This window comes from Dreissena polymorpha, chromosome 13 (genome assembly GCF_020536995.1).
Source record: "Dreissena polymorpha isolate Duluth1 chromosome 13, UMN_Dpol_1.0, whole genome shotgun sequence".
Classification (NCBI taxonomy): Eukaryota; Metazoa; Mollusca; class Bivalvia; order Myida; family Dreissenidae; genus Dreissena; species Dreissena polymorpha.
Window position 1 is genome coordinate 13,782,926 of NC_068367.1, and position 27,838 is coordinate 13,810,763.

Here is a 27,838-nt window from a genome sequence, read left to right on the forward strand (position 1 = left end):
TGTTCCGTAACAATTGTACGAGGATCAATTCTTAACTAGATGTACCCGATTTATATTTGCAGGATAATCGATCACTTATTTGTATACACAGTTGCTGCTGGACACATGCGGGTTTAGGATAGAGGATAGTTTTGTCTCGAGGTAAACTATCAGAAATAAACCAGAGTCGATGCCCAAAATGCATGCTGCTTACTTGACGTATAATTTCTTGTTCCGTGTAAAATGACGACCAAAGTAATTAAAATAACAAATGTTTTGTATACATAGTTACATACACAATTGTTTTCCCCAGTTATGGTAACTTATGGAGTTCAAATATGAAACAAAACAAAAACAAGAGATGTGTTTGTCAGAAACACAATGCCCCCTAATGCGCCGCTTTGAATTTTGTTTACCTTTGATCGTTAAAGATGACCTTGACCTTGACCTTTCACCGCTCAAAATGTGCAGCTCCATGAGATACACATGCATGCCAAATATCAAGTTGCTACGTTCAATATTGCTAAAGTTATGAAGAAGGTTAAAGTTTTGGTTAAAGTTTTGGGACACACACACGGACACATACAATGACAGACAGGCCAAAAACAATATACCCCCGATCTTTCGATCCGGGGGCATAAAAAGGAAATTCATAGAATAAACACAATCTACAGTGCAGGCATAGATAAGTGTTCACATTTTTTGTAATAAGCAGCATATCAATTACTTTAACAATAATATTTTATAATCCTAAGCAAGTGACATCAATTCTGAATAAAATTATGGACAACGCCTAGTTATACATAAAAAATTGTGCTATCGGATTTGATTAGATGTCCGTCAATGTTAAAAGCTTAAGCAAGCTAAGAAAATTATCACTAAACACTTTATTGGAGCAAAGAACATTACCTGTCTAAAATATTACCGGTAAGTTGACTATGCAAGACGATTTGAAAGTCAAGAAAGTTTTTTTGTTCATAAGTAACGATGCCGTTTAAAGAAAATGCAATAAATACCCATTGCACATTAAAATATGTTAATGGGCCTACATAATTTGTTCAAAATTTTATAAATGCCAAACAATAGATTTGTTAAAAAGCGCTACAATATGATGTTACATGACAACCAAAACTAGCCGTCTAAAGAACAAGAAGTAAGGTCAATTTTAGCAAAAGTGAGTTCCGACAATAAGGCCGAGCATGTCCAGAAGTGAGAAAAGAGAAAATGTTCGCCGTGGTAGGATTAAATTGTGTTGAATACAGCAATCCATATATTAATATTAACACGAAATATGTTTGTAAGAAACACAATGCCCCCCTACTAGGCCGATTTGAAGCCATATAATTGATCTTTGAACTTGAAGGATGACCTTGACCTTTCACCACTCAAAATGTGCAGCTCCATGAGATACACATGCATGCCAAATATCAAGTTGCTATCTTCAATATTGCAAACGTTATGAAGAAGGTTAAAGTTTTGGTTAAAGTTTTGGGACACACACACGGACACATACAATGACAGACAGGCCAAAAACAATATACCCCCGATCTTTCGATCCGGGGGCATAAAAAGGAAATTCATAGAATAAACACAATCTACAGTGCAGGCATAGATAAGTGTTCACATTTTTTGTAATAAGCAGCATATCAATTACTTTAACAATAATATTTTATAATCCTAAGCAAGTGACATCAATTCTGAATAAAATTATGGACAACGCCTAGTTATACATAAAAAATTGTGCTATCGGATTTGATTAGATGTCCGTCAATGTTAAAAGCTTAAGCAAGCTAAGAAAATTATCACTAAACACTTTATTGGAGCAAAGAACATTACCTGTCTAAAATATTACCGGTAAGTTGACTATGCAAGACGATTTGAAAGTCAAGAAAGTTTTTTTGTTCATAAGTAACGATGCCGTTTAAAGAAAATGCAATAAATACCCATTGCACATTAAAATATGTTAATGGGCCTACATAATTTGTTCAAAATTTTATAAATGCCAAACAATAGATTTGTTAAAAAGCGCTACAATATGATGTTACATGACAACCAAAACTAGCCGTCTAAAGAACAAGAAGTAAGGTCAATTTTAGCAAAAGTGAGTTCCGACAATAAGGCCGAGCATGTCCAGAAGTGAGAAAAGAGAAAATGTTCGCCGTGGTAGGATTAAATTGTGTTGAATACAGCAATCCATATATTAATATTAACACGAAATATGTTTGTAAGAAACACAATGCCCCCCTACTAGGCCGATTTGAAGCCATATAATTGATCTTTGAACTTGAAGGATGACCTTGACCTTTCACCACTCAAAATGTGCAGCTCCATGAGATACACATGCATGCCAAATATCAAGTTGCTATCTTCAATATTGCAAACGTTATGACCAAGGTGAATGTTTTGGGACAGAACGACATACACATACAATGAAAGACAGACAGGCCCAAAACAATATAGCCCGATCATTCGATCCGGGGGCATAAAATACAGTTATGGGTGTTATATCGATCTGGCGTGGTAACGCTACTGAGGAGTGCCGACGAGACAAAACGAAGAATAAAAGCACTAATAGAACAAGCATACATTTTTGGTTTGCGTGTCGGCGTGATGACATCCTGAAAGAATTTCATGTTTCCGTAAGAAAGATTTCAAGACACATTAATCTCTCATTCGAGCCCCCATTACTTGAAATATTGACTTTACAAATATGTCGTTTGGTTTTCTAAAAAGTCAAAATTAATGCAATATGAAACATGCCATTTTGGGTTAACCACCACCTGACGGATTAAAGATTGGACAAACATACAACGGACAGGCCAATCGCAGTATGCCTTCCATGATCTAGAGGGAATAAAATCAATTGTTGCTGTGTTATTATTCGACTGATAATCTGTTCCTTTTCAAGAATTATTACATAAATTTAGATGAACACTTAGGCATGAAACAAATACTAACAACAAATATCATCTTTATGAATATTATATAATATTACCAGTAGAAATAATATTACAACAGTAACTAAGTATTGCACACATGTACATTCTAGCGATAACATAGGTTAAATGCGTATTCAACAAAACTGATTTCATTGAAATGTTAAAAAGCCTTGTTATAGCTGGGGGGAGGGACTGATGGATTATTCATGGAACCATAAAATCCATATGAAGGTGGTGACGGTTGACCTTGGAAACCAAAAGGCTGGTTTCGTTGTTGATTCAGATCCCTTTGAAGGCGAAGTTGCTCTTGTAGTAGTCTGTTTTCTTCTTGCAGGGCTTGAACATTGGCATTTGTTGTTCCTGGAGTATTGAAACCTCCCCCGGTAGTGAACATATAGGTATCGTTTGATCCAAAACCACCACCTGTGTTTGTTATCACAGTAGCAGTTCCTGTGCCGTTAGGCTGGTTAACCATGATCACAGGACCTCGATTACGGTTCATTTGAACACCAAAGTAACTGCCATACGTGCAGATGATACAAATTCCCCAAATGCTTACAGCTAGCTCCAGTATACAGCCAACTATTATTGCTACAGCCAGTCCTTTTATCGTGTCTCGATGTGGAACCTCCTTTTCGAAAATTGATGTTGAAAAGCCAAAAACCCCAACTCCGGCCATGACGACGCCAATAAAGCAACCCATGAACTGGAACATAGCCACAATATTCTGACCAGTCATCTGTAAAAGAAAGCATAATATTTATATTATTTCTGTGAGGATAAAACAAGAGCATCATAATCACCCTAAAGTGCTCACCCGAATTCAAACAAACCAATTGTCAAACACCTGAACGGGTGACCTTGTTTTTGACCAAATAAAATCACAGCCTTGAGAAATAAATGTGGCTCACAGGTTGGATATAAAGGTGTTCTTAGATAAGACATGGTGATTTAGTTTTTGGACTCTGGTTTCAGATTTAAACTTGGCCTTCGTAATGTCAAGATAAACACTCTCACCAAGTTTCATTAATATTTAACCACTAATGTCGCCTCTTAAGATGTATTATGTTTTTTATAATATTTTACCTGGTGACCAAGCTTTTGGGTGCATGTGACCTAAAATCAAACACAGCCTAGATATTGCTGAGAAAAAAAAATTCAAAATTGAACGAAACATGTGAATATTTTAATTGTAACCAGTAAAGGTAGACATGGCATGATACACAATGCTTGATATAAGGTGACCGCAGCAGTTCACAATCAGAGGAGCTAAAAATAAGGGTAAGCAGTTATAAGTACTTTTTCTCAGGATTTAGAGAGGTATTACATATGTTCACTGAGGCATACAATTAAAACACTTTCAGTTTCTTCCTTAATTTATTAACTTAACAAATATTATCAACATATATATCATAAAGAGTTGTTAAGAGGCATTTATGCTCTCTTGTTTTTTAAAGAACATTAGTACCAACAAAAAAATAATTATACAATACCTAAAAACTAAAAAATAATCACTTGTGCACCTTATCTTATAATACTCTATTATCAACATTATATGTAACATATAACAAGAACTTGCCTTTAATGTATGTAATTAAATAAAAATGCTGCATCATGCGAAAGTTGGTCGTATACTGTATTCGGCAGGTATAGCCCATGACCAGACTGGGCAGATGCCCATCACCCATTTTCGCACGAGGCTTCTCAAATTATCACAAAACAAGTTCTTACTACGCAAACGAGTTCTCTTTTCTTAATCTCGTCTTCCTGACTATAAAGTCCTTTTACAACAATACACGTGCACATCAGAGCTTGTCGGAGACCCTGCAATAAATCAAATTTGCAAATGAGACATCAAGAGAGATATAGGGTTTTCCTAAGGTTTGACCCAGTGATTATCTACAACCACACTTGACCAAGAATCAAACTTGGCCAAGGTATGTTTAGATAAACATTCTGATCAAGTTTCATCAAGATTGAGTCATACATTTGGCTTATTGTGTGGTTAAAAAGCTTTAGTAAGATTTGCCTTTGTAATTTTAGTATTAACCATACTTGACCAAGATTCAAACTTGTTCTGACTATTGTCCATATTAACATTCGGACCAGTTGTCCTCATTATAAATGTAGAAACTAGAATGGTCACAAGATGTTAGAAAGATTTCACCTTATGACCTAGTTTTAACCCCAGTTCAAACAGACATGAACTTGGTCTAGCCATTTTCTATATAAAAGTTATGACCAAGTTTCATCAATAGTGAGTCATAAATTAGTCATCTAGAGATGCCTTTTATTCACAATATTTTTCTACCATTTTACCTATTGACCTAGATTTTTAACCACCTGACCCAGAATCAAATTTGGCAAGATATTAGCTTAGCTAGTAGTCTGTCTAAGTTTTAACATTTAATTGTCAGGTATTGTCTTTGCAATTGGTCGCTAGGCTTATGTAAAAGTTTAGCATATGTTTTCTTAAGAACAATCTTTCTTGAGTTTCAGGTTTTCTATATATCAGTCTTGGTGACCAATTGCCTAAACAATAGGCAACAATATATACAAAACATAAAACAACAAGAGGCCCATGGTGGCCCTGGGTCGCTCACCTGAGAAGTATAAACGTTAAGCAAGGGTTGTTATGTGTTTTGTGAACAGAAAGGGTTTGTTGTTTTGGCAGATATATACATAAATGCGTTATAAGTAGTTTTGTGTGTGTGTTTGTTTGTGGTTTTTTTTTTAAATAGACATTTGTTACCGTTGCGAGAAAGATATACATTTGTATTTTGGATAAAGGTAATATAAGGAATGTAATTTAGTAACGAGCATCAGCAAAAGAAAATGGAATAACATTTTTCCACAAATTGTTGTCCTGCTTTGAGATCATGAGATAAGCATCTCTGCATATTTGGATGTTATAGGGGATGACTAGTTTCCACCTGTTTTTGGAAGAACAGATACCGAAAACAACATTTGTTTTCAAAAGAGTGAGTGCTTATTAAATAGTTTTTGCATGATTAAATACAATATGTTAAATTGCTATCATATTTCAAAGTCAGTTATAAAGAAGTAAATGAGTATGTGAATTGTTTGTACTAGAAATTCAACATTGATGTTCTTTTAAGGTACAAAACATCACTTCATCTTTCTTAAAGTTACAAATGTGTTCAAATATAGAAGTATACACACACAAGACATTGGAAAAGTTATCATATAAAAACAACTGTCAAACTATTTGTAATTTAAATGCACAAAAATCTGTAGAATAAATACATTATTTTTGCAAAAACAACTTTTCTTTTTAACTTAACAGTTTTTTTAGTAAGATGTGATAAATTATTTACTACCAAATTGTTCACATTTTTACAAAGTGATATTAAACAACTGGAACAATTTTCAGACTCACCTTGCAATGATATTTCCAATTGAAACAACAATACAACCTGTTAAAATCATAAATCTTTGATAGTCACACATAACTACTGAATGCAAACTTTAGGCCTAAAACATTTCAAGTTGTAATCAATCTTATGAATGGTGTCCATCTGACATTAAGACAAAGGTCTTTGATTGGAGTGCCTAGTTAATTGGGGCCAAATTACAGGCAGCTGTAAGCCTGTTACACAATATTCAGATTGCTATTTACAAGAGGGCCTGAAAGGCATAAAGTCGCTCACCTGAGATTCAAAGGAACTGACCTGTTCTGTGCAGCCCGAGATGTCATTAGAACAAATGATCTAACCAACTTTAATGAATAGTTAACATCATGGCGGCAACGATTTTCAACAGACTGGATACATTTTCGTACAAGGTTTTACTATAGCCATATTAGGAAAACTGCACCGCCCCTTGGCAGCCATATTTTTAAACGGACCGGAACCATTTTCAAACTCAACCGGGCTATCATTGTCACAAATGTTAAAACCATGCTCCATATGACTTCTAGAGTGTTGACAAGGTTTTACTAGAGCCATATAAGCAAAACTGCCCTGCCCCCTGGTAATTCAATGTTTTTCAACAAACCTGAACCATTTAATAACTCAGCCAAGATATCATAAGAACAAATGTTCTGACCAAGTTCGATGAAGATTGGTCTAAAAATAGGACTTCTAGCTAGAGTGTTTTACTATACTATAAGGTTTTACTATAGCCATATACGGAAAACTGCCCTGTTCCCTGGTTGCCATGTTTTGCCAACTGACCGGGACCATTTTCGAACTCAGCTGAGATATTATTAGGAAAAATGTTCTGAATTTTTTTTATGAAGATTGGACAATAAATGTGACTTCAAGAGTGTTAACAAGCTTCTTCTTTGATTGGACCTAGTGACCTAGTTTTTCCCTTCACGTGACCCAGTTTCGAACTCGACCCAGTTATCATTGGAAAAAGTCTTGTGACCAAGTTTCATGAAGATAAATAAATGTGGCCTCTAGAGTGTTAACTAGGCAAAATTTTGACCACGGACGACGAACAAAAAGGTGATCCCAAAAGCATAATTGAAGCTAGGCTCACCACGTTGTAAAAAAAGTGGAAAGCCTTGGAAATTTGAACCGGTGGCACATCGAACCTATAAATAGCCCAGATTTAATCACTTACACACATTTGTATACAAAAGTGCACCTGACATGAGGCTTGTCATACAAATGTGTGACGCTAGAAGAAAATTAAAATTTGACTTAATTGCAATTTCATTACTCGATGGTTGCTTTTTTAACATGTACGAGAGTGACAGAAAAGCAATTTTCCAAGTCAAAAATGTAACATCTAAAGCAAAATGTTCTTCTCCAGATCCAGGCTTTGACATCTAAAGCACTTTGTACTCTGATGCCTTCTTTTCATGATGTTAACATAGTTACGTTTTAATTTAATAACATGAACAAACGTGTAAGGAGCTAACTGCATAAACTTATAACATTTTATGCTAACCATCTGACCAATGGACCGACAAACAAACCAACACAGTGACTCCAATATATTCTGTCTTTTTTAGCTCGACTTTTTCAATGAAAAGTGAGAGCTATACTACTCGCCCCGGCGTCGGCGTCGGCGTCGCCGTCGCGGTTGGTTAAAGTTTTTATAAAGTCAAATAACTTTAACACTATAAAAGATATTTAACTCAAACTTGGAATACTTCTGTATGGCAATAAGACAATTGTGTATATCAAGTTGTATTACTCTGTCAGCATTATTTTTAGAGTTATGTCCGTTTGTATATTTAGAAAATTGAAATTTGGTCAAGTTTTGCGTTTAGGTCAACTTTGTTCCTAAGTATCAAAGCTATTGCTTTCATACTTGCAACACTTACTTACTATCATAAGGGGACTTTGCAGGCAAATTATGTAACTCTGACTGGCATTTTGACAGAATTATCGCCCTTTTTAAACTTAGAAAATTAAAAATTTAATCCTAAAGTATCATAGCTATCGCTTTCAGACTTGAAACACTCGCTAACTATCATATGGGGAATGTACAGGACAAGTTGCATAACTCTGGTTGGCATTTTGAAGGAATTAGGGCCCTTTTTGTAACTTTGAATATTTTGTTAAATTTTGCGTTTAGATGCACTTTACTTCTAAAGTATCAAAGCTATTGATTTTAAACTTCAAATACTTTCTTACTATCATGAGCGTACTGTACCTGCCAAGTTGAATTTGACCTTGACCTTTGAATTACCTTAAATCTCAAGATCAAATGAATAAATTTTGCTTAAATTGCAATTACTTATTTATTTAGGATCAAATTTGATTCATACTTTGACAAAACAACGTTTACCTGACAAAACACAATGCACTCCACCCAAACCATCCCCCAGGCCCCACCCCAGAGTCCCCTCCCCAAAAATTTTTTTTTTCTTTGTTTATGCCCCCGGTAGCAGTTGAACTGTCCGTCAGTCTGTGCGTCCATCCGAAAACTTTAACATCGGCCATAACTTTTGCAATATTAAAGATAGAAACTTGATATTTGGAATGGATGTGTATCTCATGGAGCTGCACACTTTGAGTGGTAAAAGGTGAAAGTCAAGGTCGTCCTTCAAAGTCAAAGGTCAAATATATGACGTCTCTCCGTCCGTCTGAAAACTTTAACATTGGTCATAACTTAAGCAATATTAAAGATAGCAACTTGATATTTGACTTGCATGTGTATCTCATGGAGCTGAACATTTTGAGTGGTAAAAGATCAAGGTCGTCCTTCAAGGTCAAAGGTCAAATATATGGCGTCTGTCCGTCCGTCCGAAAACTTTATCATTGTCATAACTTTTGCAATATTGAAGATAGCAACTTGATATTTGGCATGCATGTGTATCTCATAGAGCTGCACATTTTGAGTTGTTAAAGGTCAAGGTCATCCTTCAAGGCCAAAGGTCAAGGTCAAAGGTAAAATTTTGCAATATTGAACATAGCAGCTCGATATTTTGCATGCATGCGTATCTCATCGAGCTGAACATTTTTAGTGTAGAAGGGTCAAGGTCAAAAGTCAAAGGTCAAATGTTGCAAATATTGAAGATAGCACTCGATATTTGGCATGCATGCGTATCGCATGGAGCTGCACATTTTGAGTTCTGGAAGGTCAAGGTCATCCTTCAAGATCAAAGGTCAAGGGTCAAATTTTGCGATATTGAGAATAGCAACTCGATATTCGACATACATGCGTATCTCATGGAGCTGCACATTTTGAGTGGTAAAAGGTCAAGGTCATTCTTCAAGGTCAACACTTACAGCACTTACTTGACATACCACAATTGACTCCACACAAACCATCCCCCAGGCCCGACCAGTCCAGAATCCTCCCCGTAAAATAATAATTTTCTTTTTCCTTTTTCATTTTCTTATTTTTGAAATATCATTTAATAAGTGACCACACACTCACATTATTCCCCCTCTCCGCCCTGCCCCCCCCCACACACACACAAAGAATTATTTTTTTTAATGTGGTAAAAAAACTACAAATATTTATTTTTATTATCTTATTTTTGAAAGACCGTCCAACCATCACATCCAAGCTATTGCTATTACACTTGAAATATGATCTTATTAGTTTGTTTTATGTCTTTACAAATGTTCAATAGATTGTGGAAAATATACCTGAACTCAGAATCGTCTATAATATACCATTTCTTTAAAACATAAGCGATCAATATGTTTCAAGTATGGTCCTCTTCCAGTTAGAATACGACTATATTACCTTGACCTTATTGAATATGAACAATTTCCCCATTATACTGTCATGCACTTGAAAAGTCGAGCGCGCTGTCTTCTGACAGCTCTTGTTAGGATAGGGTTTGGGGGGGGGTGGGGGTAAAATCACAAGTAAAAACTATAATACAAGATCGTACCAGAAATCCCGCAGTAAATCCGCCAATGAAGTAAGGAGGGCCACGTCCATTGTCTGGGTACTTTATGGCCGAAATAAAGCCAATTATAAGCAAGCCAACTGACAGTAGCCCCAAGAGGCCTGCAACAATCTTGTATCTCTCATTTGCAGCTTTACGAGCATCCGCTAAAACAAAACAGGAAAAATATATATTTTTAGAAGACTTTCAATTTAATTTTGTCAAAATCTTATGTGGAATCTACTGTCTCCAATTTTGAAACATTTACTCAAAATAACTTAACTATAAGCTTAATAAAAGATGTAAAAATAAACATGCGTTAAAGTATTCAAAGGCCAGCTAAAGGTATGCATTAAATTAATTGATTAAAGTGAAGGTTTTTATTTTGTTTTAGTGTTGTTGTTTTTGACTTCAAAGCCCAATACAGATTCCAGTCAAATATCTACGCGGAGGTTGGGAGAATGTGTTTACACATCTGGGCCCTCCTCCTCTAAAGGGCAGTAAGGTGTAGTTTTTTAATTAGGCTATACATAACTAATAACTTTGCGTTATATTCTAAGAAGTACGTATGCAAAATAATTGAGCGGATCCATAGAAATTAGAATATTTTGATGGTGGTAACACACTGGTGCCAGAACTCAGGGGTAACAGGTTCGATCCTCGCTCAACCCTAACCTTCAAACTAGGATGAGAAAGTTAAAACGAGGTGTTGTTTACTCGGTGCGGATCAGCACACACTTAACGACCTGGGGATTTGTCATCGCTGTAATTAATCTTCTTTCGTTCCTCGCATTTCCACCGCAACAAAATAAAAAGTCCTCTGGGTGCGTTGAGCATATGTGAAATAGCCGGTGCACTCTTAAAGTGAACATTGCTGTTTCCGAAAACTAACGTAGATTAACCAAGGCATGAAGTCAATCTGTCAGTATACTACATATAATTGGCGCTGCTATTGCTTTCATAATAGATATGCGCATTTTGATATGCAAGAATATATATGGATATTATTGTTTAATTTGTGATAATCATTCTTTTTAGGGTACTTATAAACAAGAGGGCCAATATGGCCCTAGTTCGCTCACCTGAGAGGAGTCGGTTCATTCAATCTTTACCAAACGTCAAGCTTGACCTAGATATTGTCCAGACAAACATCCTGGTCAAGTTTTATCAGTATTGAGCCAAAACTCTGGCGTATGGAGTGTTTACGAGGTTTTTGTAAAATTTGACCTGGTGACCTATATTTTGACCCCTCATGACCAAACATCAAACTTTGCTCTAAGTTAAATATTAGTACCAAGATTCATAAAATCTGAAACAAAATTGTGACCTCTAGAGTGTTTTCATGGATTTTGTATATATAATATAATGAAAATTTTGACAATCTAAGGGCAATAATTTTGTCATTTATTATGCGATTTTGCTCATTATCAAACTTGACTGAGATCTGGTGGCCATATAGCTTCTCAGAAGCTTTGATAAAGAATGCTTGAGAAATTTGAATGCTAGAGTGTTTACAAACCAAATGTGGACGGACGGACGGACGGCAGACAAAGACCAACCCTAAAACCTCACCTGGGCAATCAGGTGAGCTAAAAAGTGTAGTTTTTTTCACCGATCTAAGCTATTTTCCAATTTATCCGAGATATCAATAAAACCAATGTATTGACTAAGTTTCAGGATGTTTACGCAAAAATATGACTTCTAGAGTGTTCACAAGGTTTCTCTATAGTCATATAAGGAAAACTGCCCCCACCACCTGGCGGCCATATTTTTTGACCGATCGGGACCATTTTCAAACTCATCTGAGATATAAATAAAACCAATTTTTTCACCAAGTTTCGTGATGATTGGGCTAAATCAGAAAAATGCGCACCCCCCCTGGCAGCCATGTTTTTCAACCGTCCCAAACCATTTTAGAACTCAACTCTTGTATCTTGGAACCAAATGTTCTGACCAAATTTCATGAAAATTGGGCCAAAAATGTGACTTCTAGAGTGTTCACATGTTTTCACTATATACATATAGAGAAAACTGCCCAACCCGCTGGCGGCAATGTTTTTTCACGATCTGGACTATTTTCGAACTTTTCCGATATATCAATAAAATCAATGTTTTGATCAAGTTTCATGATGATCGGGCAAAAAAAGTGACTTCTTGACTGTTCACAAGCCTTTTTTACTATATAAATATAAGGAAAACTGCTCCGTCCCCCTGGCAGCCATGTTTTTCAACGGACCAGAACCATTTTCAAACTTAACTCACGTATCTAGGAAACAAATGTTCTGACCAATTTTCATAAAGATTGGACCAAAAATGTAACTTCTAGAGTGTTGACATGTTTTCACAATATATATATAGCGAAAACTGCCCCGCCACTTGGTGGCCATGTTTTTTCACCAATCTGGACCATTTTTGAACTTGTCCGAGATATCAATAAAACCAATGTTTTGACCAAGTTTCATGATGATTGGGCAAAATTGTGAGTGTTTACATGGTTTCCCTATAGCCAAATATGGAAAACTGCCCCGCCCTCTAGCGGCAATGTTTTTCAACGGACCGTAACCACTTTTTAACTCAACCAACATATCATGAAGGCAAACATTTTGACAAAGTTACATGAAGATTGGGCATGAACCTTTACAAGGTTTTTCTTTTTTTGACCTAGTGACCTAGTTTTCGCCCCAGCATGACCCTGTTTCGAACTTAATCGAGATATCATTGGGACAAATCTACTGACCAAGTTTCATGAAGATCGCACAAGAAATGTGGACTGTAGAGTGTTTACAACCAAATGTGGACGGACGAACGGACGTACAACGGACAGAGACCGATCCCAAAATCTCACCTGAGCAATCAGGTAAGCTAAAAAGCAGAATTTCGTTCAATTCAGTCAGTGCTCCTCGTGTATCAAATATTTCTAAAGCATCTCGCTAGAACATGGATATTTTATTCATTAAAGGGAGATTATACGATTTTGTAAAAAATGTATGAATTATATGAATTGTGTAAAAAAAACTTATTATACATATATTTCACAATCAATTAAAATAAAAGTCAAGAAGAACATGTGTCGAAAATGCGAAATAAGCCAGATATTTAATTCTGAAATAGAAAAAGTATGTACAGTCGAATTCGCCAGCATGAATATATCATGCATGAACGATGTGAATCTATTTTTTTTGTGCATCTAAATTTAGTTTTACGGATCATTTTAATTTTCTTCAACGATATCTATTCATACGACACATGAACACTAACTCCGATCCTAATAAAAAAACGAATGCTTCGGTCATTGTAGAAAAAATATGTACAAAAAATTCGTCACATTCGGCTCGGGGATCTAATTTATCTTTACTGCATTTTATGAAATTCTTCTTCAATGTATAATTTTTCTTGCCTATTTTGTGTTATTGTAGCATATTTTTATCAATATATTACAATTTAACACATATAAAAATCGTATAATCTCCTTTTAACAGCGTTGATAACTATTGTGTGAACTAAGGCTGTCTATCCTCTGCTAGTCATACGGGCCGTGTACTATGACCAATTCTTACCCATCAATAGGTCTGATAGCTATTATTCCATAATAATATTACATCAGATGTTCCGTAACAATTGTACGAGGATCAATTCTTAACTAGATGTACCCGATTTATATTTGCAGGATAATCGATCACTTATTTGTATACACAGTTGCTGCTGGACACATGCGGGTTTAGGATAGAGGATAGTTTTGTCTCGAGGTAAACTATCAGAAATAAATCAGAGTCGATGCCCAAAATGCATGCTGCTTACTTGACGTATAATTTCTTGTTCCTTGTAAAATGACGACCAAAGTATTTAAAATAACAAATGTTTTGTATACATAGTTACATACACAATTGTTTTCCCCAGTTATGGTAACTTATGGAGTTCAAATATGAAACAAAACAAAAACTACAGATGTGTTTGTCAGAAACACAATGCCCCCTAATGCGCCGCTTTGATTTTTTTTACCTTTGATCCTGAAAGATGACCTTGACCTTGACCTTTCACCACTCAAAATATGCAGCTCCATGAGATACACATGCATGACACATATCAAGTTGCTACGTTCAATATTGCAAAAGTTATGAAGAAGGTTAAAGTTTTGGTTAAAATTTTGGGACACACACACGGACACATACAATGACAGACAGGCCAAAAACAATATACCTCCGATCTTTTGATCCGGGGGCATAAAAAGGAAATTCATAGAATAAACACAATCTACAGTGCAGGCATAGATTAGTGTTCACAATTTTTGTAATAAGCAGCATATCAATTACTTTAACAATAATATTGTATAATCCTAAGCACGTGACATCAATTCTGAATAAAATTGTGGCCAACGCCTAGTTATACATTAAAAATTGTGCTATCGGATTTTATTAGATTTTCGTCAATGTTAAAAGGTAAAGCAATCTAAGAAAATTATCACAAAAACACTTTATTGGAGCAAAGAACATTACCTGTCTAAAATATTACCGGTAAGTTGACTATGCAAGACGATTTGAAAGTCGAGAAAGTTATTTGGTTCATAAGTAACGATGCCGTTTAAGGAAGATGCAATAAATATCCATTGCACATAAAAATATGTAAATGGGCCTACATAATTTGTTCAAAATTTTATAAATGCTAAACAATAGATTTGTTAAAAAGCGCTACAATATGATGTTACATGACAACCAAAACTAGCCGTCTAAAGAACAAGAAGTAAGGTCAATTTTAGCAAAAGTGAGTTCCGACAATAAGGCCGAGCATGTCCAGAAGTGCGAAAAGAGAAACTGTTCGCCGTGGTATGACTAAATTGTGTTGAATACAGCACACAATCCATATATTAAGATTAACACGAAATATGTTTGTAAGAAACACAATGCCCCCCTACTGCGCCGATTTGAAGCCATATAATTGATCTTTGAACTTTAAGGATGACCTAGACCTTTCCCCACTCAAAATGTGCAGCTCCATGAGATACACATGCATGCCAAATATCAAGTTGCTATCTTCAATATTGCAAACGTTATGACCAAGGTGAAAGTTTTGGGACAGAACGACATACACATACAATGAAAGACAGACAGGCCAAAAACAATATAGCCCGATCATTCGATCCTGGGGCATAAAAATACAGTTATGGATGTTATATTGATCTGGCGTGGTAACGCTACTTAGGAGTGCCGACGAGACAAAACGAAGAATAAAAGCACTAATAGAACAAGCATAAAGTTTTGGTTTGCGTGTCGGCGTGATGACATCCTGAAAGAATTTCTAAACGATCGATTTAGATTGATAAGACATGTTTCCGTAAGAAAGATTTCAAGACACATTAATATCTCATTCGAGCCCCCATTTCTTGAAATATTGACTTTACAAAAATGTCGTTTGGTTTTCTAAAAAGTAAAAATTAATGCAATATGAAACATGTCATTTTGGGTTAACCACCACCTGACAGATCAAAGATTGGACAAACATACAACAGACAGGCCAATTGCAGTATGCCTTCCATGAGCTGGAGGGAATAAAATCAATTGTTGGTGTTTTTTATTCGATAAATAATCTGTTCCTTTTCAAGAATTATTACATAAATTAAGATGATTGCTTATGCATGAAACAAATACTAACAACAAATATCATCTTTATGAATTATATAATATTACCAGTAGAAATAATATTACAACAGTAACTAAGCATTGCAGACATGTACATTCTAGCGATATCATAGGTTAAATGCGTATTCAACAAAACTTAAATACGAAATGTTAAAAAGCCTTGTTATAGCTGGGGCAAGGGACAGATGGATTATTCATGGAACCATAAAATTCATATGAAGGTGGTGGCGGCTGACCTTGGAAACCAAAAGGCTGGTTTCGTTGTTGATTCAGTTCCCTTTGAAGGCGAAGTTGCTCTTGTAGTAGTCTGTTTTCTTCTTGCAGGGCTTGAACATTGGCATTTGTTGTTCCTGGATTGTTGAAACCTCCCCAAGTAGTGAACATATAGGGATCGTTTGATCCAAAACCACCACCTGTGTTTGTTATCACAGTAGCAGTTCCTGTGCCGTTAGACTGGTTAACCATGATCACAGGACCTCGATTACGGTTCATTTGAACACCAAAATAACTGCCATACGTGCAGATGAAACAAATTCCCCAAATGCTTACAGCTAGCTCCAGTATACAGCCGACAATTATTGCTATAGCCAGTCCTTTTATCGTGCCTCGATGTGGAACCTCCTTTTCGAAAATTGATGTTGTAAAGTCAAAACCCCAAACTCCGGCCAAGAAAGCAACCCATAAAATGGAACATGGACATAATATAGTGACCAGTCATTTGTAAAAGAAAGCATAATATTTATATTATTTTGGTGAGCTTAAAACAAGAGGATCATAATCACCCTAAAGTGCTCGCCTAAATTCAAGGTAATCAATTGTCAAACACCTGAACGGGTTACCTTGTTTTTGACCAAATAAAATCACAGCCTTGAGAAATAAATGTGGCTCACAAGGTGGATATAAAGGTGTTCTTAGATAAGACATGATGATTTAGTTTTTGGACTCTGGTTTCAGATTTGAACTTGGCCTTCGTAATGTCAAGATAAACACTCTCACCAAGTTTCATCAATATTTAACCACTAATGTCGCCTCTTAAGATGTATTATGTTTTTTTATAATATTTTATCTGGTGACCAAGCTTTTGGGTGCATGTGACCTAAAATCAAACTTAGCCTAGATATTGATGAGAAAAAAATAATCAAAATTGAACGAAACATGTGAATATTTAAATTGTAACCAGTAAAGGTAGACATGGCATGATACACAATGCTTGATATGAGGTGACCGCAGCAGCTCACAATCAGAGGAGCTAAAAATAAGGGTAAGCAGTTAAAAGTACTTTTCTCAGGATTTAGAGAGGTATTACATATGTTCACTGGAGCAAACAATTAAAACACGTTCAGTTTCTTCCTTAATTTATTAACTTAACAAATATTATCAACATATATATCATATAGAGTTGTTAAGAGGCATTTATGCTCTCTTGTTTTATTAAGAACATTGGTTCCTACAAAAAAAATAATAATTATAAAATACCTAAAAACTAAAAAAAATAATCACTTGTGCACCTTATCTTATAATACTCTATTATCAACATAATATGTAACATATAACAAGAACTTGCCTTTAATGTATGTAATTAAATAAATATGCTGCATCATGCGAAAATTGGTCGTATACTGTATTCGGCAGGTATAGCCCATGACCAGACTGGGAAGATGCCCATCACCCATTTTCGCATGATGCTTCTCAAATTATCACAAAACAAGTTCTTACCACGCAAACAAGTTCTCTTTTCTTAATCTCGTCTTCCTGACTATTAGGTACTTTTACAACAATACACTTGCACATCAGAGCTTGTAGGAGACCCTGCAATAAATCAAACTTGCAAATGAGACATCAAGAGAGATATAGGGTTTTCCTAAGATTTGACCCAGTGATTATCTACAACCACACTTGACCAAGAATAAAACCTGGCCAAGGTATTGTCAAGATAAACATTCTGACCAAGTTTCATCAAGATTGAGTCATAAATTTGGCTTATTGTGTGGTTAAAAAGTTTTAGTAAAATTTGCCTTTGTATTTACCATACTTGACCAAGATTCAAACTTGTTCTGACTATTGTCCATATTAACATTCGGACCAGTTGTCCTCATTATAAATGTAGAAACTAGAATGGTCACAAGATGTTAGAAAGATTTCACCTTATGACCTAGTTTTAACCCCAGTTCAAACAGACATGAATTTGGTCTAGATATTTTCTATTTAAAAGTTATGACCAAGTTTCATCAATATTGAGTCATAAATAAGTCATCTGGAGATGACTTTTTTCACAATATTTTTCTACCATTTAACCTATTGACCTAGATTTTTAACCACCTGACCCAGAATCAAATTTGGCAAGATATTGGCTTAGCTAGTAGTCTGTCTAAGTTTTAAAATTTAATTGTCAGGCATTGTCTTTGCAATTGGTCGCTAGGCTTATGTAAAAGTTAAGCATATGTTTTCTAAAGAACAATCTTTCTTGAGTTTCAGGTTTCCTATATATCAGTCTTGGTGACCAATTGCCTAAACAATAGACAACAATATACACAAAACATTAAACAACAAGAGGGCCATGGTGGCCCTGGGTCGCTCACCTAAGAAGTATTAACGTTAAGCAAGGGTTGTTATGTGTTTTGTGAAAAGAAAGGGTTTGTTGTTTTGGCAGACATATACATAAATGCGTTATAAGTAGTTTTGTGTGTGTGTTTGTTTATGGGTTTTTTAAAATAGACATTTGTTACCGTTGCAAGAAAGATATACATTTGTATTTTGGATAAAGGTAATATAAGGAATGTAATAAAGTAACGAGCATCAGCAAAAGAAAAAGCCCTGCTTTAAGATCATGAGATAAGCATCTCTGCATATTTGGATGTTATAGGGGATGACTAGTTACCACCTGTTTTTTTTAAAGAACAGATACCGAAAACAACATTTGTTTTGAATAGAGTGAGTGCTTATTAAATAGTTTTTGCATAATTAAATACAATATGTTAAATTGTTATCATATATCAAAGTCAGTTATAAAGAAGTAAATGAGTATGTGAATAGTTTGTACTAGAAATTCAACATTGATGTTCTTTTAAGGTACAAAACATCACTTCATCTTTCTTATAGTTACAAATGTGTTCAAATATAGAAGTATACACACACAAGACATTGGAAAAGAAATCATATAAAAACAACTGTCAAACTATTTGTAATTTAAATGCACAAAAAATATGTAGAATAAATACATTATTTTTGCAAAAACAACTTTTCTTTTTAACTTAACAGTTTTTTTAGTAAGATGTGATATATTATTTGCTACCAAATTGTTCACATTTTTTACAAAGTAATTTCAACAACTGGAACAATTTTCAGACTCACCTTGCAATGATATTTCCATTTGAAACAACAATAAAACCTGTTAAAATCACAAATCTTTGATAGTCACACATAACTACTGAATGCAAACTGTAGGCCTAAAACATTTCAAGTTGTAATCAATTTCATGAATGGTGTCCATCTGACATTAAGACAAAGGTCTTTGATTGAAGTGCCCAGTTAATTGGGGCCAAATTACAGGCAGCTGTAAGCCTGTTACACAATAACCAGATTGCTATCTACAAGAGGGCCTGAAGTCGCTCACCTGAGATTCAAAGGAACTGACCTGTTCTGTGCAGCCAAAGATGTCATTAGAACAAATGTTCTAACCAACTTTCATGAATAGTGAACATCATGGCGGCAACGATTTTCAACAGACTGGATACATTTTCGTACACATCCAAAATATCATTAAATCAAATAATCTGACCAAGTTCCATGAAGATTGGACAAAAAATGTGACTTAAAGGTGGCCATGTTTTTCAACGGACCGGAGCCATTGTCAAACTCGTACAAGATATCATAAGTACAAATGTTCCGACCAAGTTATATGAAGATTGGACTATAAATGTGACTTCTAGAGTGTTAACAAGGTTTTAAAATAGCTTTATAGGGAAAACTGCCCTGTCCCCTGGTGGCCATGTTTATCAACAGACCGGAACCATTTAACAAACTCAGCTGAGCTATCTTAAGAACAAATGTTCTGACTAACTTTCATGAAGATTGGACTATAAATGTGACTCCTAGAGTGTTATCAAGGTTTTACTATAGGCATATTAGGAAAACTGCACCGCCCCTTGGCAGCCATATTTTTCAACGGACCGGAACCATTTTCAAACTCAACCGAGCTATCATTGTCACAAATGTTAAAACCAAGTTCAATATGACTTCTAGAGTGTTGACAAGGTTTTTCTAGAGCCATATAAGCAAAACTGCTCCGCCCCCTGGTAAGTCAATGTTTTTCAACAAACCTGAACCATTTTATAACTCAGCCAATATATCATAAGAACAAATGTTCTGACCACGTTTGATGAAGATTGGTCTTAAAATAGGACTTGTAGCTAGAGTGTTAACAAGGTTTTACTATAGCCATATAAGGAAAAATGCCCTGTTTCCTGGTAGCCATGCTTTGCCAACTGACCGGGACCATTTTCGAACACAGCTGAGATATTATTAGGAAAAATGTTCTGATTTTTTTTTATGAAGATTGGACAATAAATGTGACTTCAAGAGTGTTAACAAGCTTCTTCTTTAATTTTACCTAGTGACCTAGTTTTTCCCTTCACGTGACCCAGTTTCGAACTCGACCCAGTTATCATTGGAAAAAGTCTTGTGACAAAGTTTCATGAAGATAAGACAATAAATGTGGCCTCTAGAGTGTTAACTAGGCAAAATTTTGACCACGGACGACGAACAAAAAGGTGATCCCAAAAGCTCACTATGAGAAGTTGTGCTCAGGTGAGCTAAAAACATAATTGAAGCTAGGCTCACCACATTGGAAAAAAAGTGGAAAGCCTTGGAAATTTGAACCGGTGGCACACCGAACCTATAATAAGCCCAGATTTAATCACTTACACACATTTGTATACAAAAGTGCACCTGACATGAGCCTTGTCATACAAATGTTTGACGCTAGAAGAAAATTAAAATTTGACTTAATTGCAATTTCATTACTCGATGGTTGCATTTTAACATGTACGAGAATGATAGAATAACAATTTTCCAAGTCAAAAATGCAACATCTAAAGAAAAATGTTCTTCTAAAATCAAACCTCGTGATCCAGGCTTTGACATCTAAAGCAATTTGTAATCTGATGCCTTCTTTTCATTATATTAACATATTTACGTTTTAATTTAATAACATGAACAAAAGTGTAAGTAGTTAACTGCATAAACTTATAACATTTTATGCTAACCATCTGACCAATGGACCGACAAACAAACCAACACAGTGACTCCAATTTTTTCTGTCTTTTTTAGCTCGACTTTTCGAAGAAAAATGAGAGCTATACTACTAGCCCCGGCGTCGGCGTCGCCGTCGCGGTTGGTTAAAGTTTTTATAAAGTCAAATAACTTTAACACTATAAAAGATATTTAACTCTAACTTGGAATACTTCTGTATGGCAATAAAACAATTGTGTATGTCAAGTTGCATTACTCTGTCAGCATTATTTTTAAAGTTATGTCCGTTTTTATATTGAGAAAATTGAAATTTGGTTAAGTTTTGCGTTAAGGTTAACTTTGTTCCTGAAGTATCAAAGCTATTGCTTTCATACTTGCAACACTTACTTTCTATCATAAGGGGACTTTGCAGGCAAAGTTATGTAACTCTGACGGGCATTTTGACAGAATTATCGCCCCTTTTATACTTAGGAAATTGAAAATTTAATCCTAAGATATCATATCTATTGCTATCAGACTTGGAACACTCGCTAACAATCATATGGAGAATGTACAGGAAAAGTTGCAGAACTCTGGTTGGAATTTTGACGGAATTAGGGCCCTATTTTGTAACTTTGAATATTTTGCTAAATTTTGCGTTTAGATGCACTTTACTTCTAAAGTATCAAAGCTATTGCTTTCAAACTTCAAATACTTTCTTACTATCATGAGCGTACTGTACCTGGAAAGTTGAATTTGACATTGACCTTAGAATGACCTTAAATCTCAAGATCAAATAAATAAAGTTTGCTTAAATTGCAATTACTTTTTTATTTAGGATCAGATTTGATTCATACTTTGACAAAACAACGTTTACCTGACATAACACCATGCACTCCACCCAAACCATCTCACAGGCCCCACCCCAGAGTCCCTACCAAAAATTTTTTTGTTTTTCCTTATTTTATGCTCCCGGTAGCAGTTGAACTGTCCGTCAGTCTGTGCGTCCATCCGAAAACTTTAACATTGGCCATAACTTTTGCAATATTAAAGATAGAAACTTGATATTTGGAATGGATGTGTATCTCATAGAGCTGCACACTTTGAGTGGTAGAAGGTGAAAGTCAAGGTTTTCCTTCAAGGTCAAAGGTCAAATATATGGCGTCTGTCCGTCCGTCTGAAAACTTTAACATTGGTCATAACTTTAGCAATATTGAAGATAGCAACTTGATATTTGGCATGCATGTGTATCTCATGGAGCTGAACATTTTGAGTTGTGAAAGGTCAAGGTCATCCTTCAAGACCAAAGGTCATGGTCATAGGTAAAATTTTGCAATATTGAAGATATTAACTCGATATTTTGCATGCATGCGTATCTCATGGAGCTGAACATTTTGAGTGTAGAAGGGTCAAGGTCAAAAGTCAAGGGTCAAATTTTGCAATATTGAAGATAACAACTCAATATTTGGCATGTATGCGTATCGCATGAAGCTGCACATTTTGAGTGGTGAAAGGTCAAGGTCATCCTTCAAGGTCAAAGGTCAAATGTTGCAATATTGAAGATAGCACTCGATATTTGGCATGCATGCGTATCTCATGTAGCTGCACATGTTGAGTGGTGAAAGGTCAAGGTCATCCTTCAAGGTCAAAGATCAAGGTCATAGGTCAAATTTTGCGATATTGAAGATAGCAACTCGATATTCGACATGCATGCGTATCTCATGGAGCTGCACATTTTGAGTGGTGAAAGGTCAAGGTCATTCTTCAAGGTCAACACTTACAGCACTTACTTGACATACCACAATTGACTCCACACAAACCATCCCCCAGGCCCGACTCCAGAATCCCCCCCCCCCCGTTAAAAAATAATTTTCTTTTTTTTTTCATATTCTTATTTTTGAAATATCATCTAATATATGACCACACACCCACATTACCCTCCGTCTCCGCCCACCCCCCCCCCACACACACAAAGAATAAAAAAAAATTTAACGTGGTAAAAAAATACAAATATTTATTTTTATTATTTTATTTTTGAAAGACCGTCCAACCATCACACCCAAGCTATTGCTATTACACTTGAAATATGATCTATTTAGTTTGTTTTATGTCTTTACAAATGTTCAATCGATTGTGGAAAATATACCTGAACTCAGAATCGTCTATAATGTACCACTTCTTTAAAACATAAGGGATCAATATGTTTCAAGTATGGTCCTCTTCTAGTTAGAATACGACTATATTACCTTGACCTTATTGAATATGAAAAATTTCCCCATTATACTGACATGCACTTGAAAAGTCGAGCGCGCTTTTTTCTGACAGCTCTTGTTAGGATAGGTTTTTTTGGGGGGGGGGGGTAAAATCACAAGTAAAAACTAAAATACAAGATCGTACCAGAAATCCCGCAGTAAATCCGCCAATGAAGTAAGGAGGGCTACGTCCATTGTCTGGGTACTTTAAGGCCGAAATAAAGCCAATTATAAGCAAGCCAACTGACAGTAGCCCCAAGAGGCCTGCAACAATCTTGTATCTCTCAATTGCAGCATTACGAGCATCCGCTGAAAGAAAACAGGAAAAATAATTCTTTTTAGAAGACTTTCAATTTAATTTTGTCAAAATCTTATGTGGAAGCTACTGTCTCCAATTTTGAAACATTTACTCAAAGTAACTTAACAATAAGCTATAATATAAACATGTGTTTAAGTATTCAAAGGCGTGCCAAAGGTATGCATTAAATTAATTGATTAAAGTGAAGGTTTTTATTTTGTTTTAGTGTTGTTGTTTTTTACTTCAAAGCCCAATACAGACTCAAAATGAATGAATACTTTGTAAAATATTTCATAAACTTAATTGAACCCATACAAAATAAGTGTTCCTAATAGCAATAGCCAAAACAAAAAATGTTCCGCTAGCTGTGGTATGGTAACTTAGATTTAATGAGAAATAAAATGCTCGTTTTTATTTTTTGTGTAACAATAAAAATACAAATTATAAATTCCATGTGAATTTCCAGCAACTTTAGCCGATCATTTATGAGCGAACACGAGATTGGCTTTGGACAGCGTTGAAAGCAGGACATAGTTCTCATTTTTTCCCGAAGCCAATCTCACGTTGAAATTTTGGTTATTGCTATAAGGAACACCGAGTGTGTATCTGTTTACCATATTTTTCGAAATATAATAAGAAATATTCGTTGATATTGTCTTTATGGGGCTTTAAAACAGTGTCCCAACAACATATTTTATTTATGAGTGAATGTATCTACTTCTTTGAACTATGCAGTAGAAAAATGATAATTGGGTGAACAAGTCCATTTCATTTTTCAAATTAAACCAGTATAACCAAGCAGTATGACACAGAAATAACTATATTTTTTAATATAAAATACAATTCTATTACAAGAATTTATAATTTTAGAATTTTGAATATTTTCGTTGAATAACAATTGGAATACACATGTAGCAAGAAAAACTTGATTAAACAAGATGTGTTTGAGAAACACTATGCCCCCAGCATGCCAAATATCAAGTTGCTATGTACATGTAGTGTATATTAAATGAGCGATTTAGACCCATATATTTGACCTTTGACCTTGAAGGATGACCTTGACTTTGAAGGATGACCTTGACCTTTCACCACTCAAAATGTGCAGCTCCATGAGATACACATGTATGCCAAATATCAAGTTGCTATCTTCAATATTGCAAAAGTTATGGCAATTGTTTGACATGCTATGTACAATAGTTAAAAAGGTATAAGCATTTTTAAGTATATCACCTTGAAGGTTGACCTTGACATGTCACCGATTAATACGTTCAGCTGCATGAATAACACATGCATGTAAAATATAAAGTATCTGTAAAAAGTGGTACTGACGTTTTGGCATATTTAAAATGAAAATTGACCTTTGTAAATGACCTTTGAGCTTTCATTATGACCTTAACCTTAACATTGTACAAATTAAAATGTGCAGCTCCATATGCATTTGAGAAGTCGTGACGAAGTTATAGTGTTTAGTAAATGAGCGATTTTAACCCATATATTTGACCTTTGACATTGAAGGATGACCTTGACCTTGACCTTTCAACACTCAAAATGTGCAGTTTCATGAGATACACATGCATGGCAAATATGAAGTTTCTATGTTCAATATTGCAAAAGATATGGCAAATGTTAAAGTTTAGTGATTTTGATCCATATATTTGACATTCCCCTTTCACCACTCAAAATGTGAAGCTCCATGAGATACACATGCATGCCAAATATGAAATTGCTATCTTCAATATTGCAAAAGTAAAGGCAAAATGTTAAAGTTTTACGCATACACACAAACAAACACACAAACGAACAAACCAACAGATAGGGCAAAAACAATATTTTCCCTACTATAGTGGCGGGGGACATAAAAACATGTTTTCTTCCCGGTATTCAAACCAGGGACCTCTCTAAGCAAAAGCAAAAGCGCTACCACTGAGCCATGCAGGTTTCAATGTGTCAGACAGCGAAATATTCACGCTTTGTCAGTAATCAACTTATTTCTCAAATTAAGGAAGAAAGCGTTACAAATGATTTATGATTATTTTACGCATGTCATAATTATAAAATTCAGTTATGAACTAATGTTAACATTTTTTTCAGTCATGAATGTTATTTTACTTGTTCAAACATAATGTGTACATGCTTTTATGATAATTACTTTGGAAGTCTGAATTTTAACAAATTGTGAACAGATACAAAAATGTTCACATTAAATGTAAAATTATTTTTGTATTTTCATTTTAACAGCTTGATTACTAGATAAGACTAATATATACCATGTAAAGACTTTTAAACTTACTTAGCTAAAAAACAAGGAAGTGGCTAGTCGTACGGCCCCGTACGGCTAGACAAGAGGCCAGCCCGTACGGCCCCGTACGGCTAGACAATAGGCTAGCCGTACGGCTCTGTATAAATTGCTTTTCCTATAGAGATTATCTAGCTGTACGGCTTATAAAGTATAGAATAGTCATTCAGTGTTGTTTATAAGTAATAACAATAACACAAAATAGGCAAGACAAATGATACATTGAAGACGAATTTCATAATATATTATTTGGTAAACAAATACATGAAATCATTAATCGACGCAATCCTACCTTCTGTTGTCATTTTGATATGTTTAATTAAAATGGGCAAACTCTTTATTTCGCAATTCTCAATTATGTCAATAATATTTCGAAATGTTCATTTTTTTATTTACTTCCTAGTTGGTGTAGTTTATGTAGTAGGCTACACACAACTGAGAACTTGACGTTAAGTTTAAATAACGTTGAGTATATTATTTCATATAATCACATTATATAGACATTAACGACGTTAACGATGTTAACAACTGTTGACTAATCTATGTTATATATAGTTCTGTAATATTTACAAGACTTACATACATTTCTATTGTGTTTGTACTTTCCGAAATTCAAGGTGGTATCACAGCTGAATATTTAAAATGTAGATTTGTAGTTTAATGTTCAATAGACAGGTACTAAACAGGAACATGGGCATAATAATTTGAGCATTCAAATTAATTTTCAGATATTGATACTTCAAAAACACCCCTTCTTTAGATCCAGAGCGGGTCCTTTTTGAAAATTGTTTTTTGCTCATAAATATATGTATACTCAAGCACGGAGCTTATATTGATAGGAGATGAATCGAGTATTAGACCCTTACTGTAGTAAATTTAATCTTATGCATTAACTACGCATCCGATTTTATTGGTTTATACGTAATCTTGTTGCTTATAATTCCTCTTTCAAAAAAATAAATAACTTTTAGTGTATTCCCGTTGTTATTAATGGATTTAAAGCGAGTTAAACACAAGAAATAAACATTTTATGTTTTACCACCGCGCGTAAAACCGTGTCGTAACTATCGATCTTTTATGATAAGCGTACATCGAAGCGCCGGGGCTATACATTTTTATGTACCCACTCACGTCTTTTTTAAAATTATTCTTTCATTTCTCTGCCGATTTTGACAAATTATAAAATATAAGAAAGCCTTCGTTTTCAGATATATAATTATATATTAAGTTTTCCTTCTGATTTGGACAGCCCGCGAGTTTTAACTTAAACTTTTGCAAATATCATACCGTTTTGGAGTTTTAGAATCTAGATTTACGGTTGACATGTTCGCACTTTATACCGATTTGTAGCGTTTATATTTGGAGTTCAGTTTAAAAAATTACATATTGCTTAGGAAAATAGAATGCTGTATACGTTGAAAAGTTGTAATAATTATGCAACGTTTGGTTTTCGTTCTTCATAGAGAACTAGTACATATTTTAAACAACAGTAATTCATCTGGTACGCACTCAGACATGATCTCCCATCCCAAAAAAAAATAAATATGTTTCGTTTAAATCCGATAGTGCTTTTGGCCAACAAACAAAGAACGATGAACTCTCTCGCTTTTGTCTAAATAATTCGCTTGATTCGCAAACTGAACCAAAGTTTTGTTCTCATGCTGGATAAACAATAGATAATATGATCGACATCACATGTACCCGTAAGAAATGCTTCACGACACATATTCCGTTCGCGCGCCCATTATTTTTACATTTTGACGTCGTTTCAGCGTTCTAACTGGTTTGCTGGGGGCCAATGATTCGTCATGCAAGAACGACAAAAGACGCACCAAAACTATGTTTTTCCTTCTTTCTGTTTGAAGCAGGAAACAGCTATAAAGAAGTC

General features: G+C 35.0%; 2 protein-coding genes across 9 annotated transcripts in view; one reads left to right on the plus strand and one right to left on the minus strand.

The window, feature by feature from the left end:
• The window catches only part of LOC127855831 (glycine--tRNA ligase-like), a 254,818-nt gene that overhangs the window by 198,856 nt on the left and 28,124 nt on the right, over positions 1-27,838 (plus strand). The gene's annotated exons all lie outside the window — the stretch shown is intronic.
• Positions 294-26,368, minus strand: LOC127855836 (uncharacterized). 3 transcript variants are annotated; one of them, XR_008037773.1, is made up of 6 exons: positions 26,243-26,368; positions 23,502-23,665; positions 17,592-17,684; positions 10,246-10,409; positions 4,650-4,742; positions 294-3,657 (listed from the first exon to the last, which is right to left on the minus strand). XR_008037773.1 is itself a non-coding variant. In XM_052391713.1 (4 exons), exons 1-4 carry the CDS (start codon positions 26,253-26,255, stop codon positions 3,079-3,081), a joined length of 849 nt encoding a protein of 282 aa, XP_052247673.1. In that variant the 5' UTR covers positions 26,256-26,368; the 3' UTR covers positions 294-3,078. The 3 variants fall into 3 exon arrangements, 2 of the variants coding, with proteins under 2 accessions (XP_052247673.1, XP_052247672.1); XM_052391713.1 differs by lacking the exons at positions 10,246-10,409; positions 17,592-17,684; XM_052391712.1 differs by lacking the exons at positions 17,592-17,684; positions 23,502-23,665; positions 26,243-26,368 and adding an exon at positions 16,112-17,314.

Bases quoted from the DNA above. Each gene is read 5' to 3' on its own strand.
- LOC127855836 (XM_052391712.1), bottom strand. From the start codon at position 16,367: ATGAACCGTAATCGAGGTCCTGTGATCATGGTTAACCAGTCTAACGGC. The intron at 10,410-16,111 runs GTCAGCCGCCAC...GTTTTGTTTTAG, and splicing joins CCAGCCTTTTGGTTTCCAAG to CGGATGCTCGTAAAGCTGCA. The intron at 3,658-4,649 runs GTAAGAACTTGT...TTTCTTTTACAG, and splicing joins AAAGAGAACTCGTTTGCGTA to ATGACTGGTCAGAATATTGT.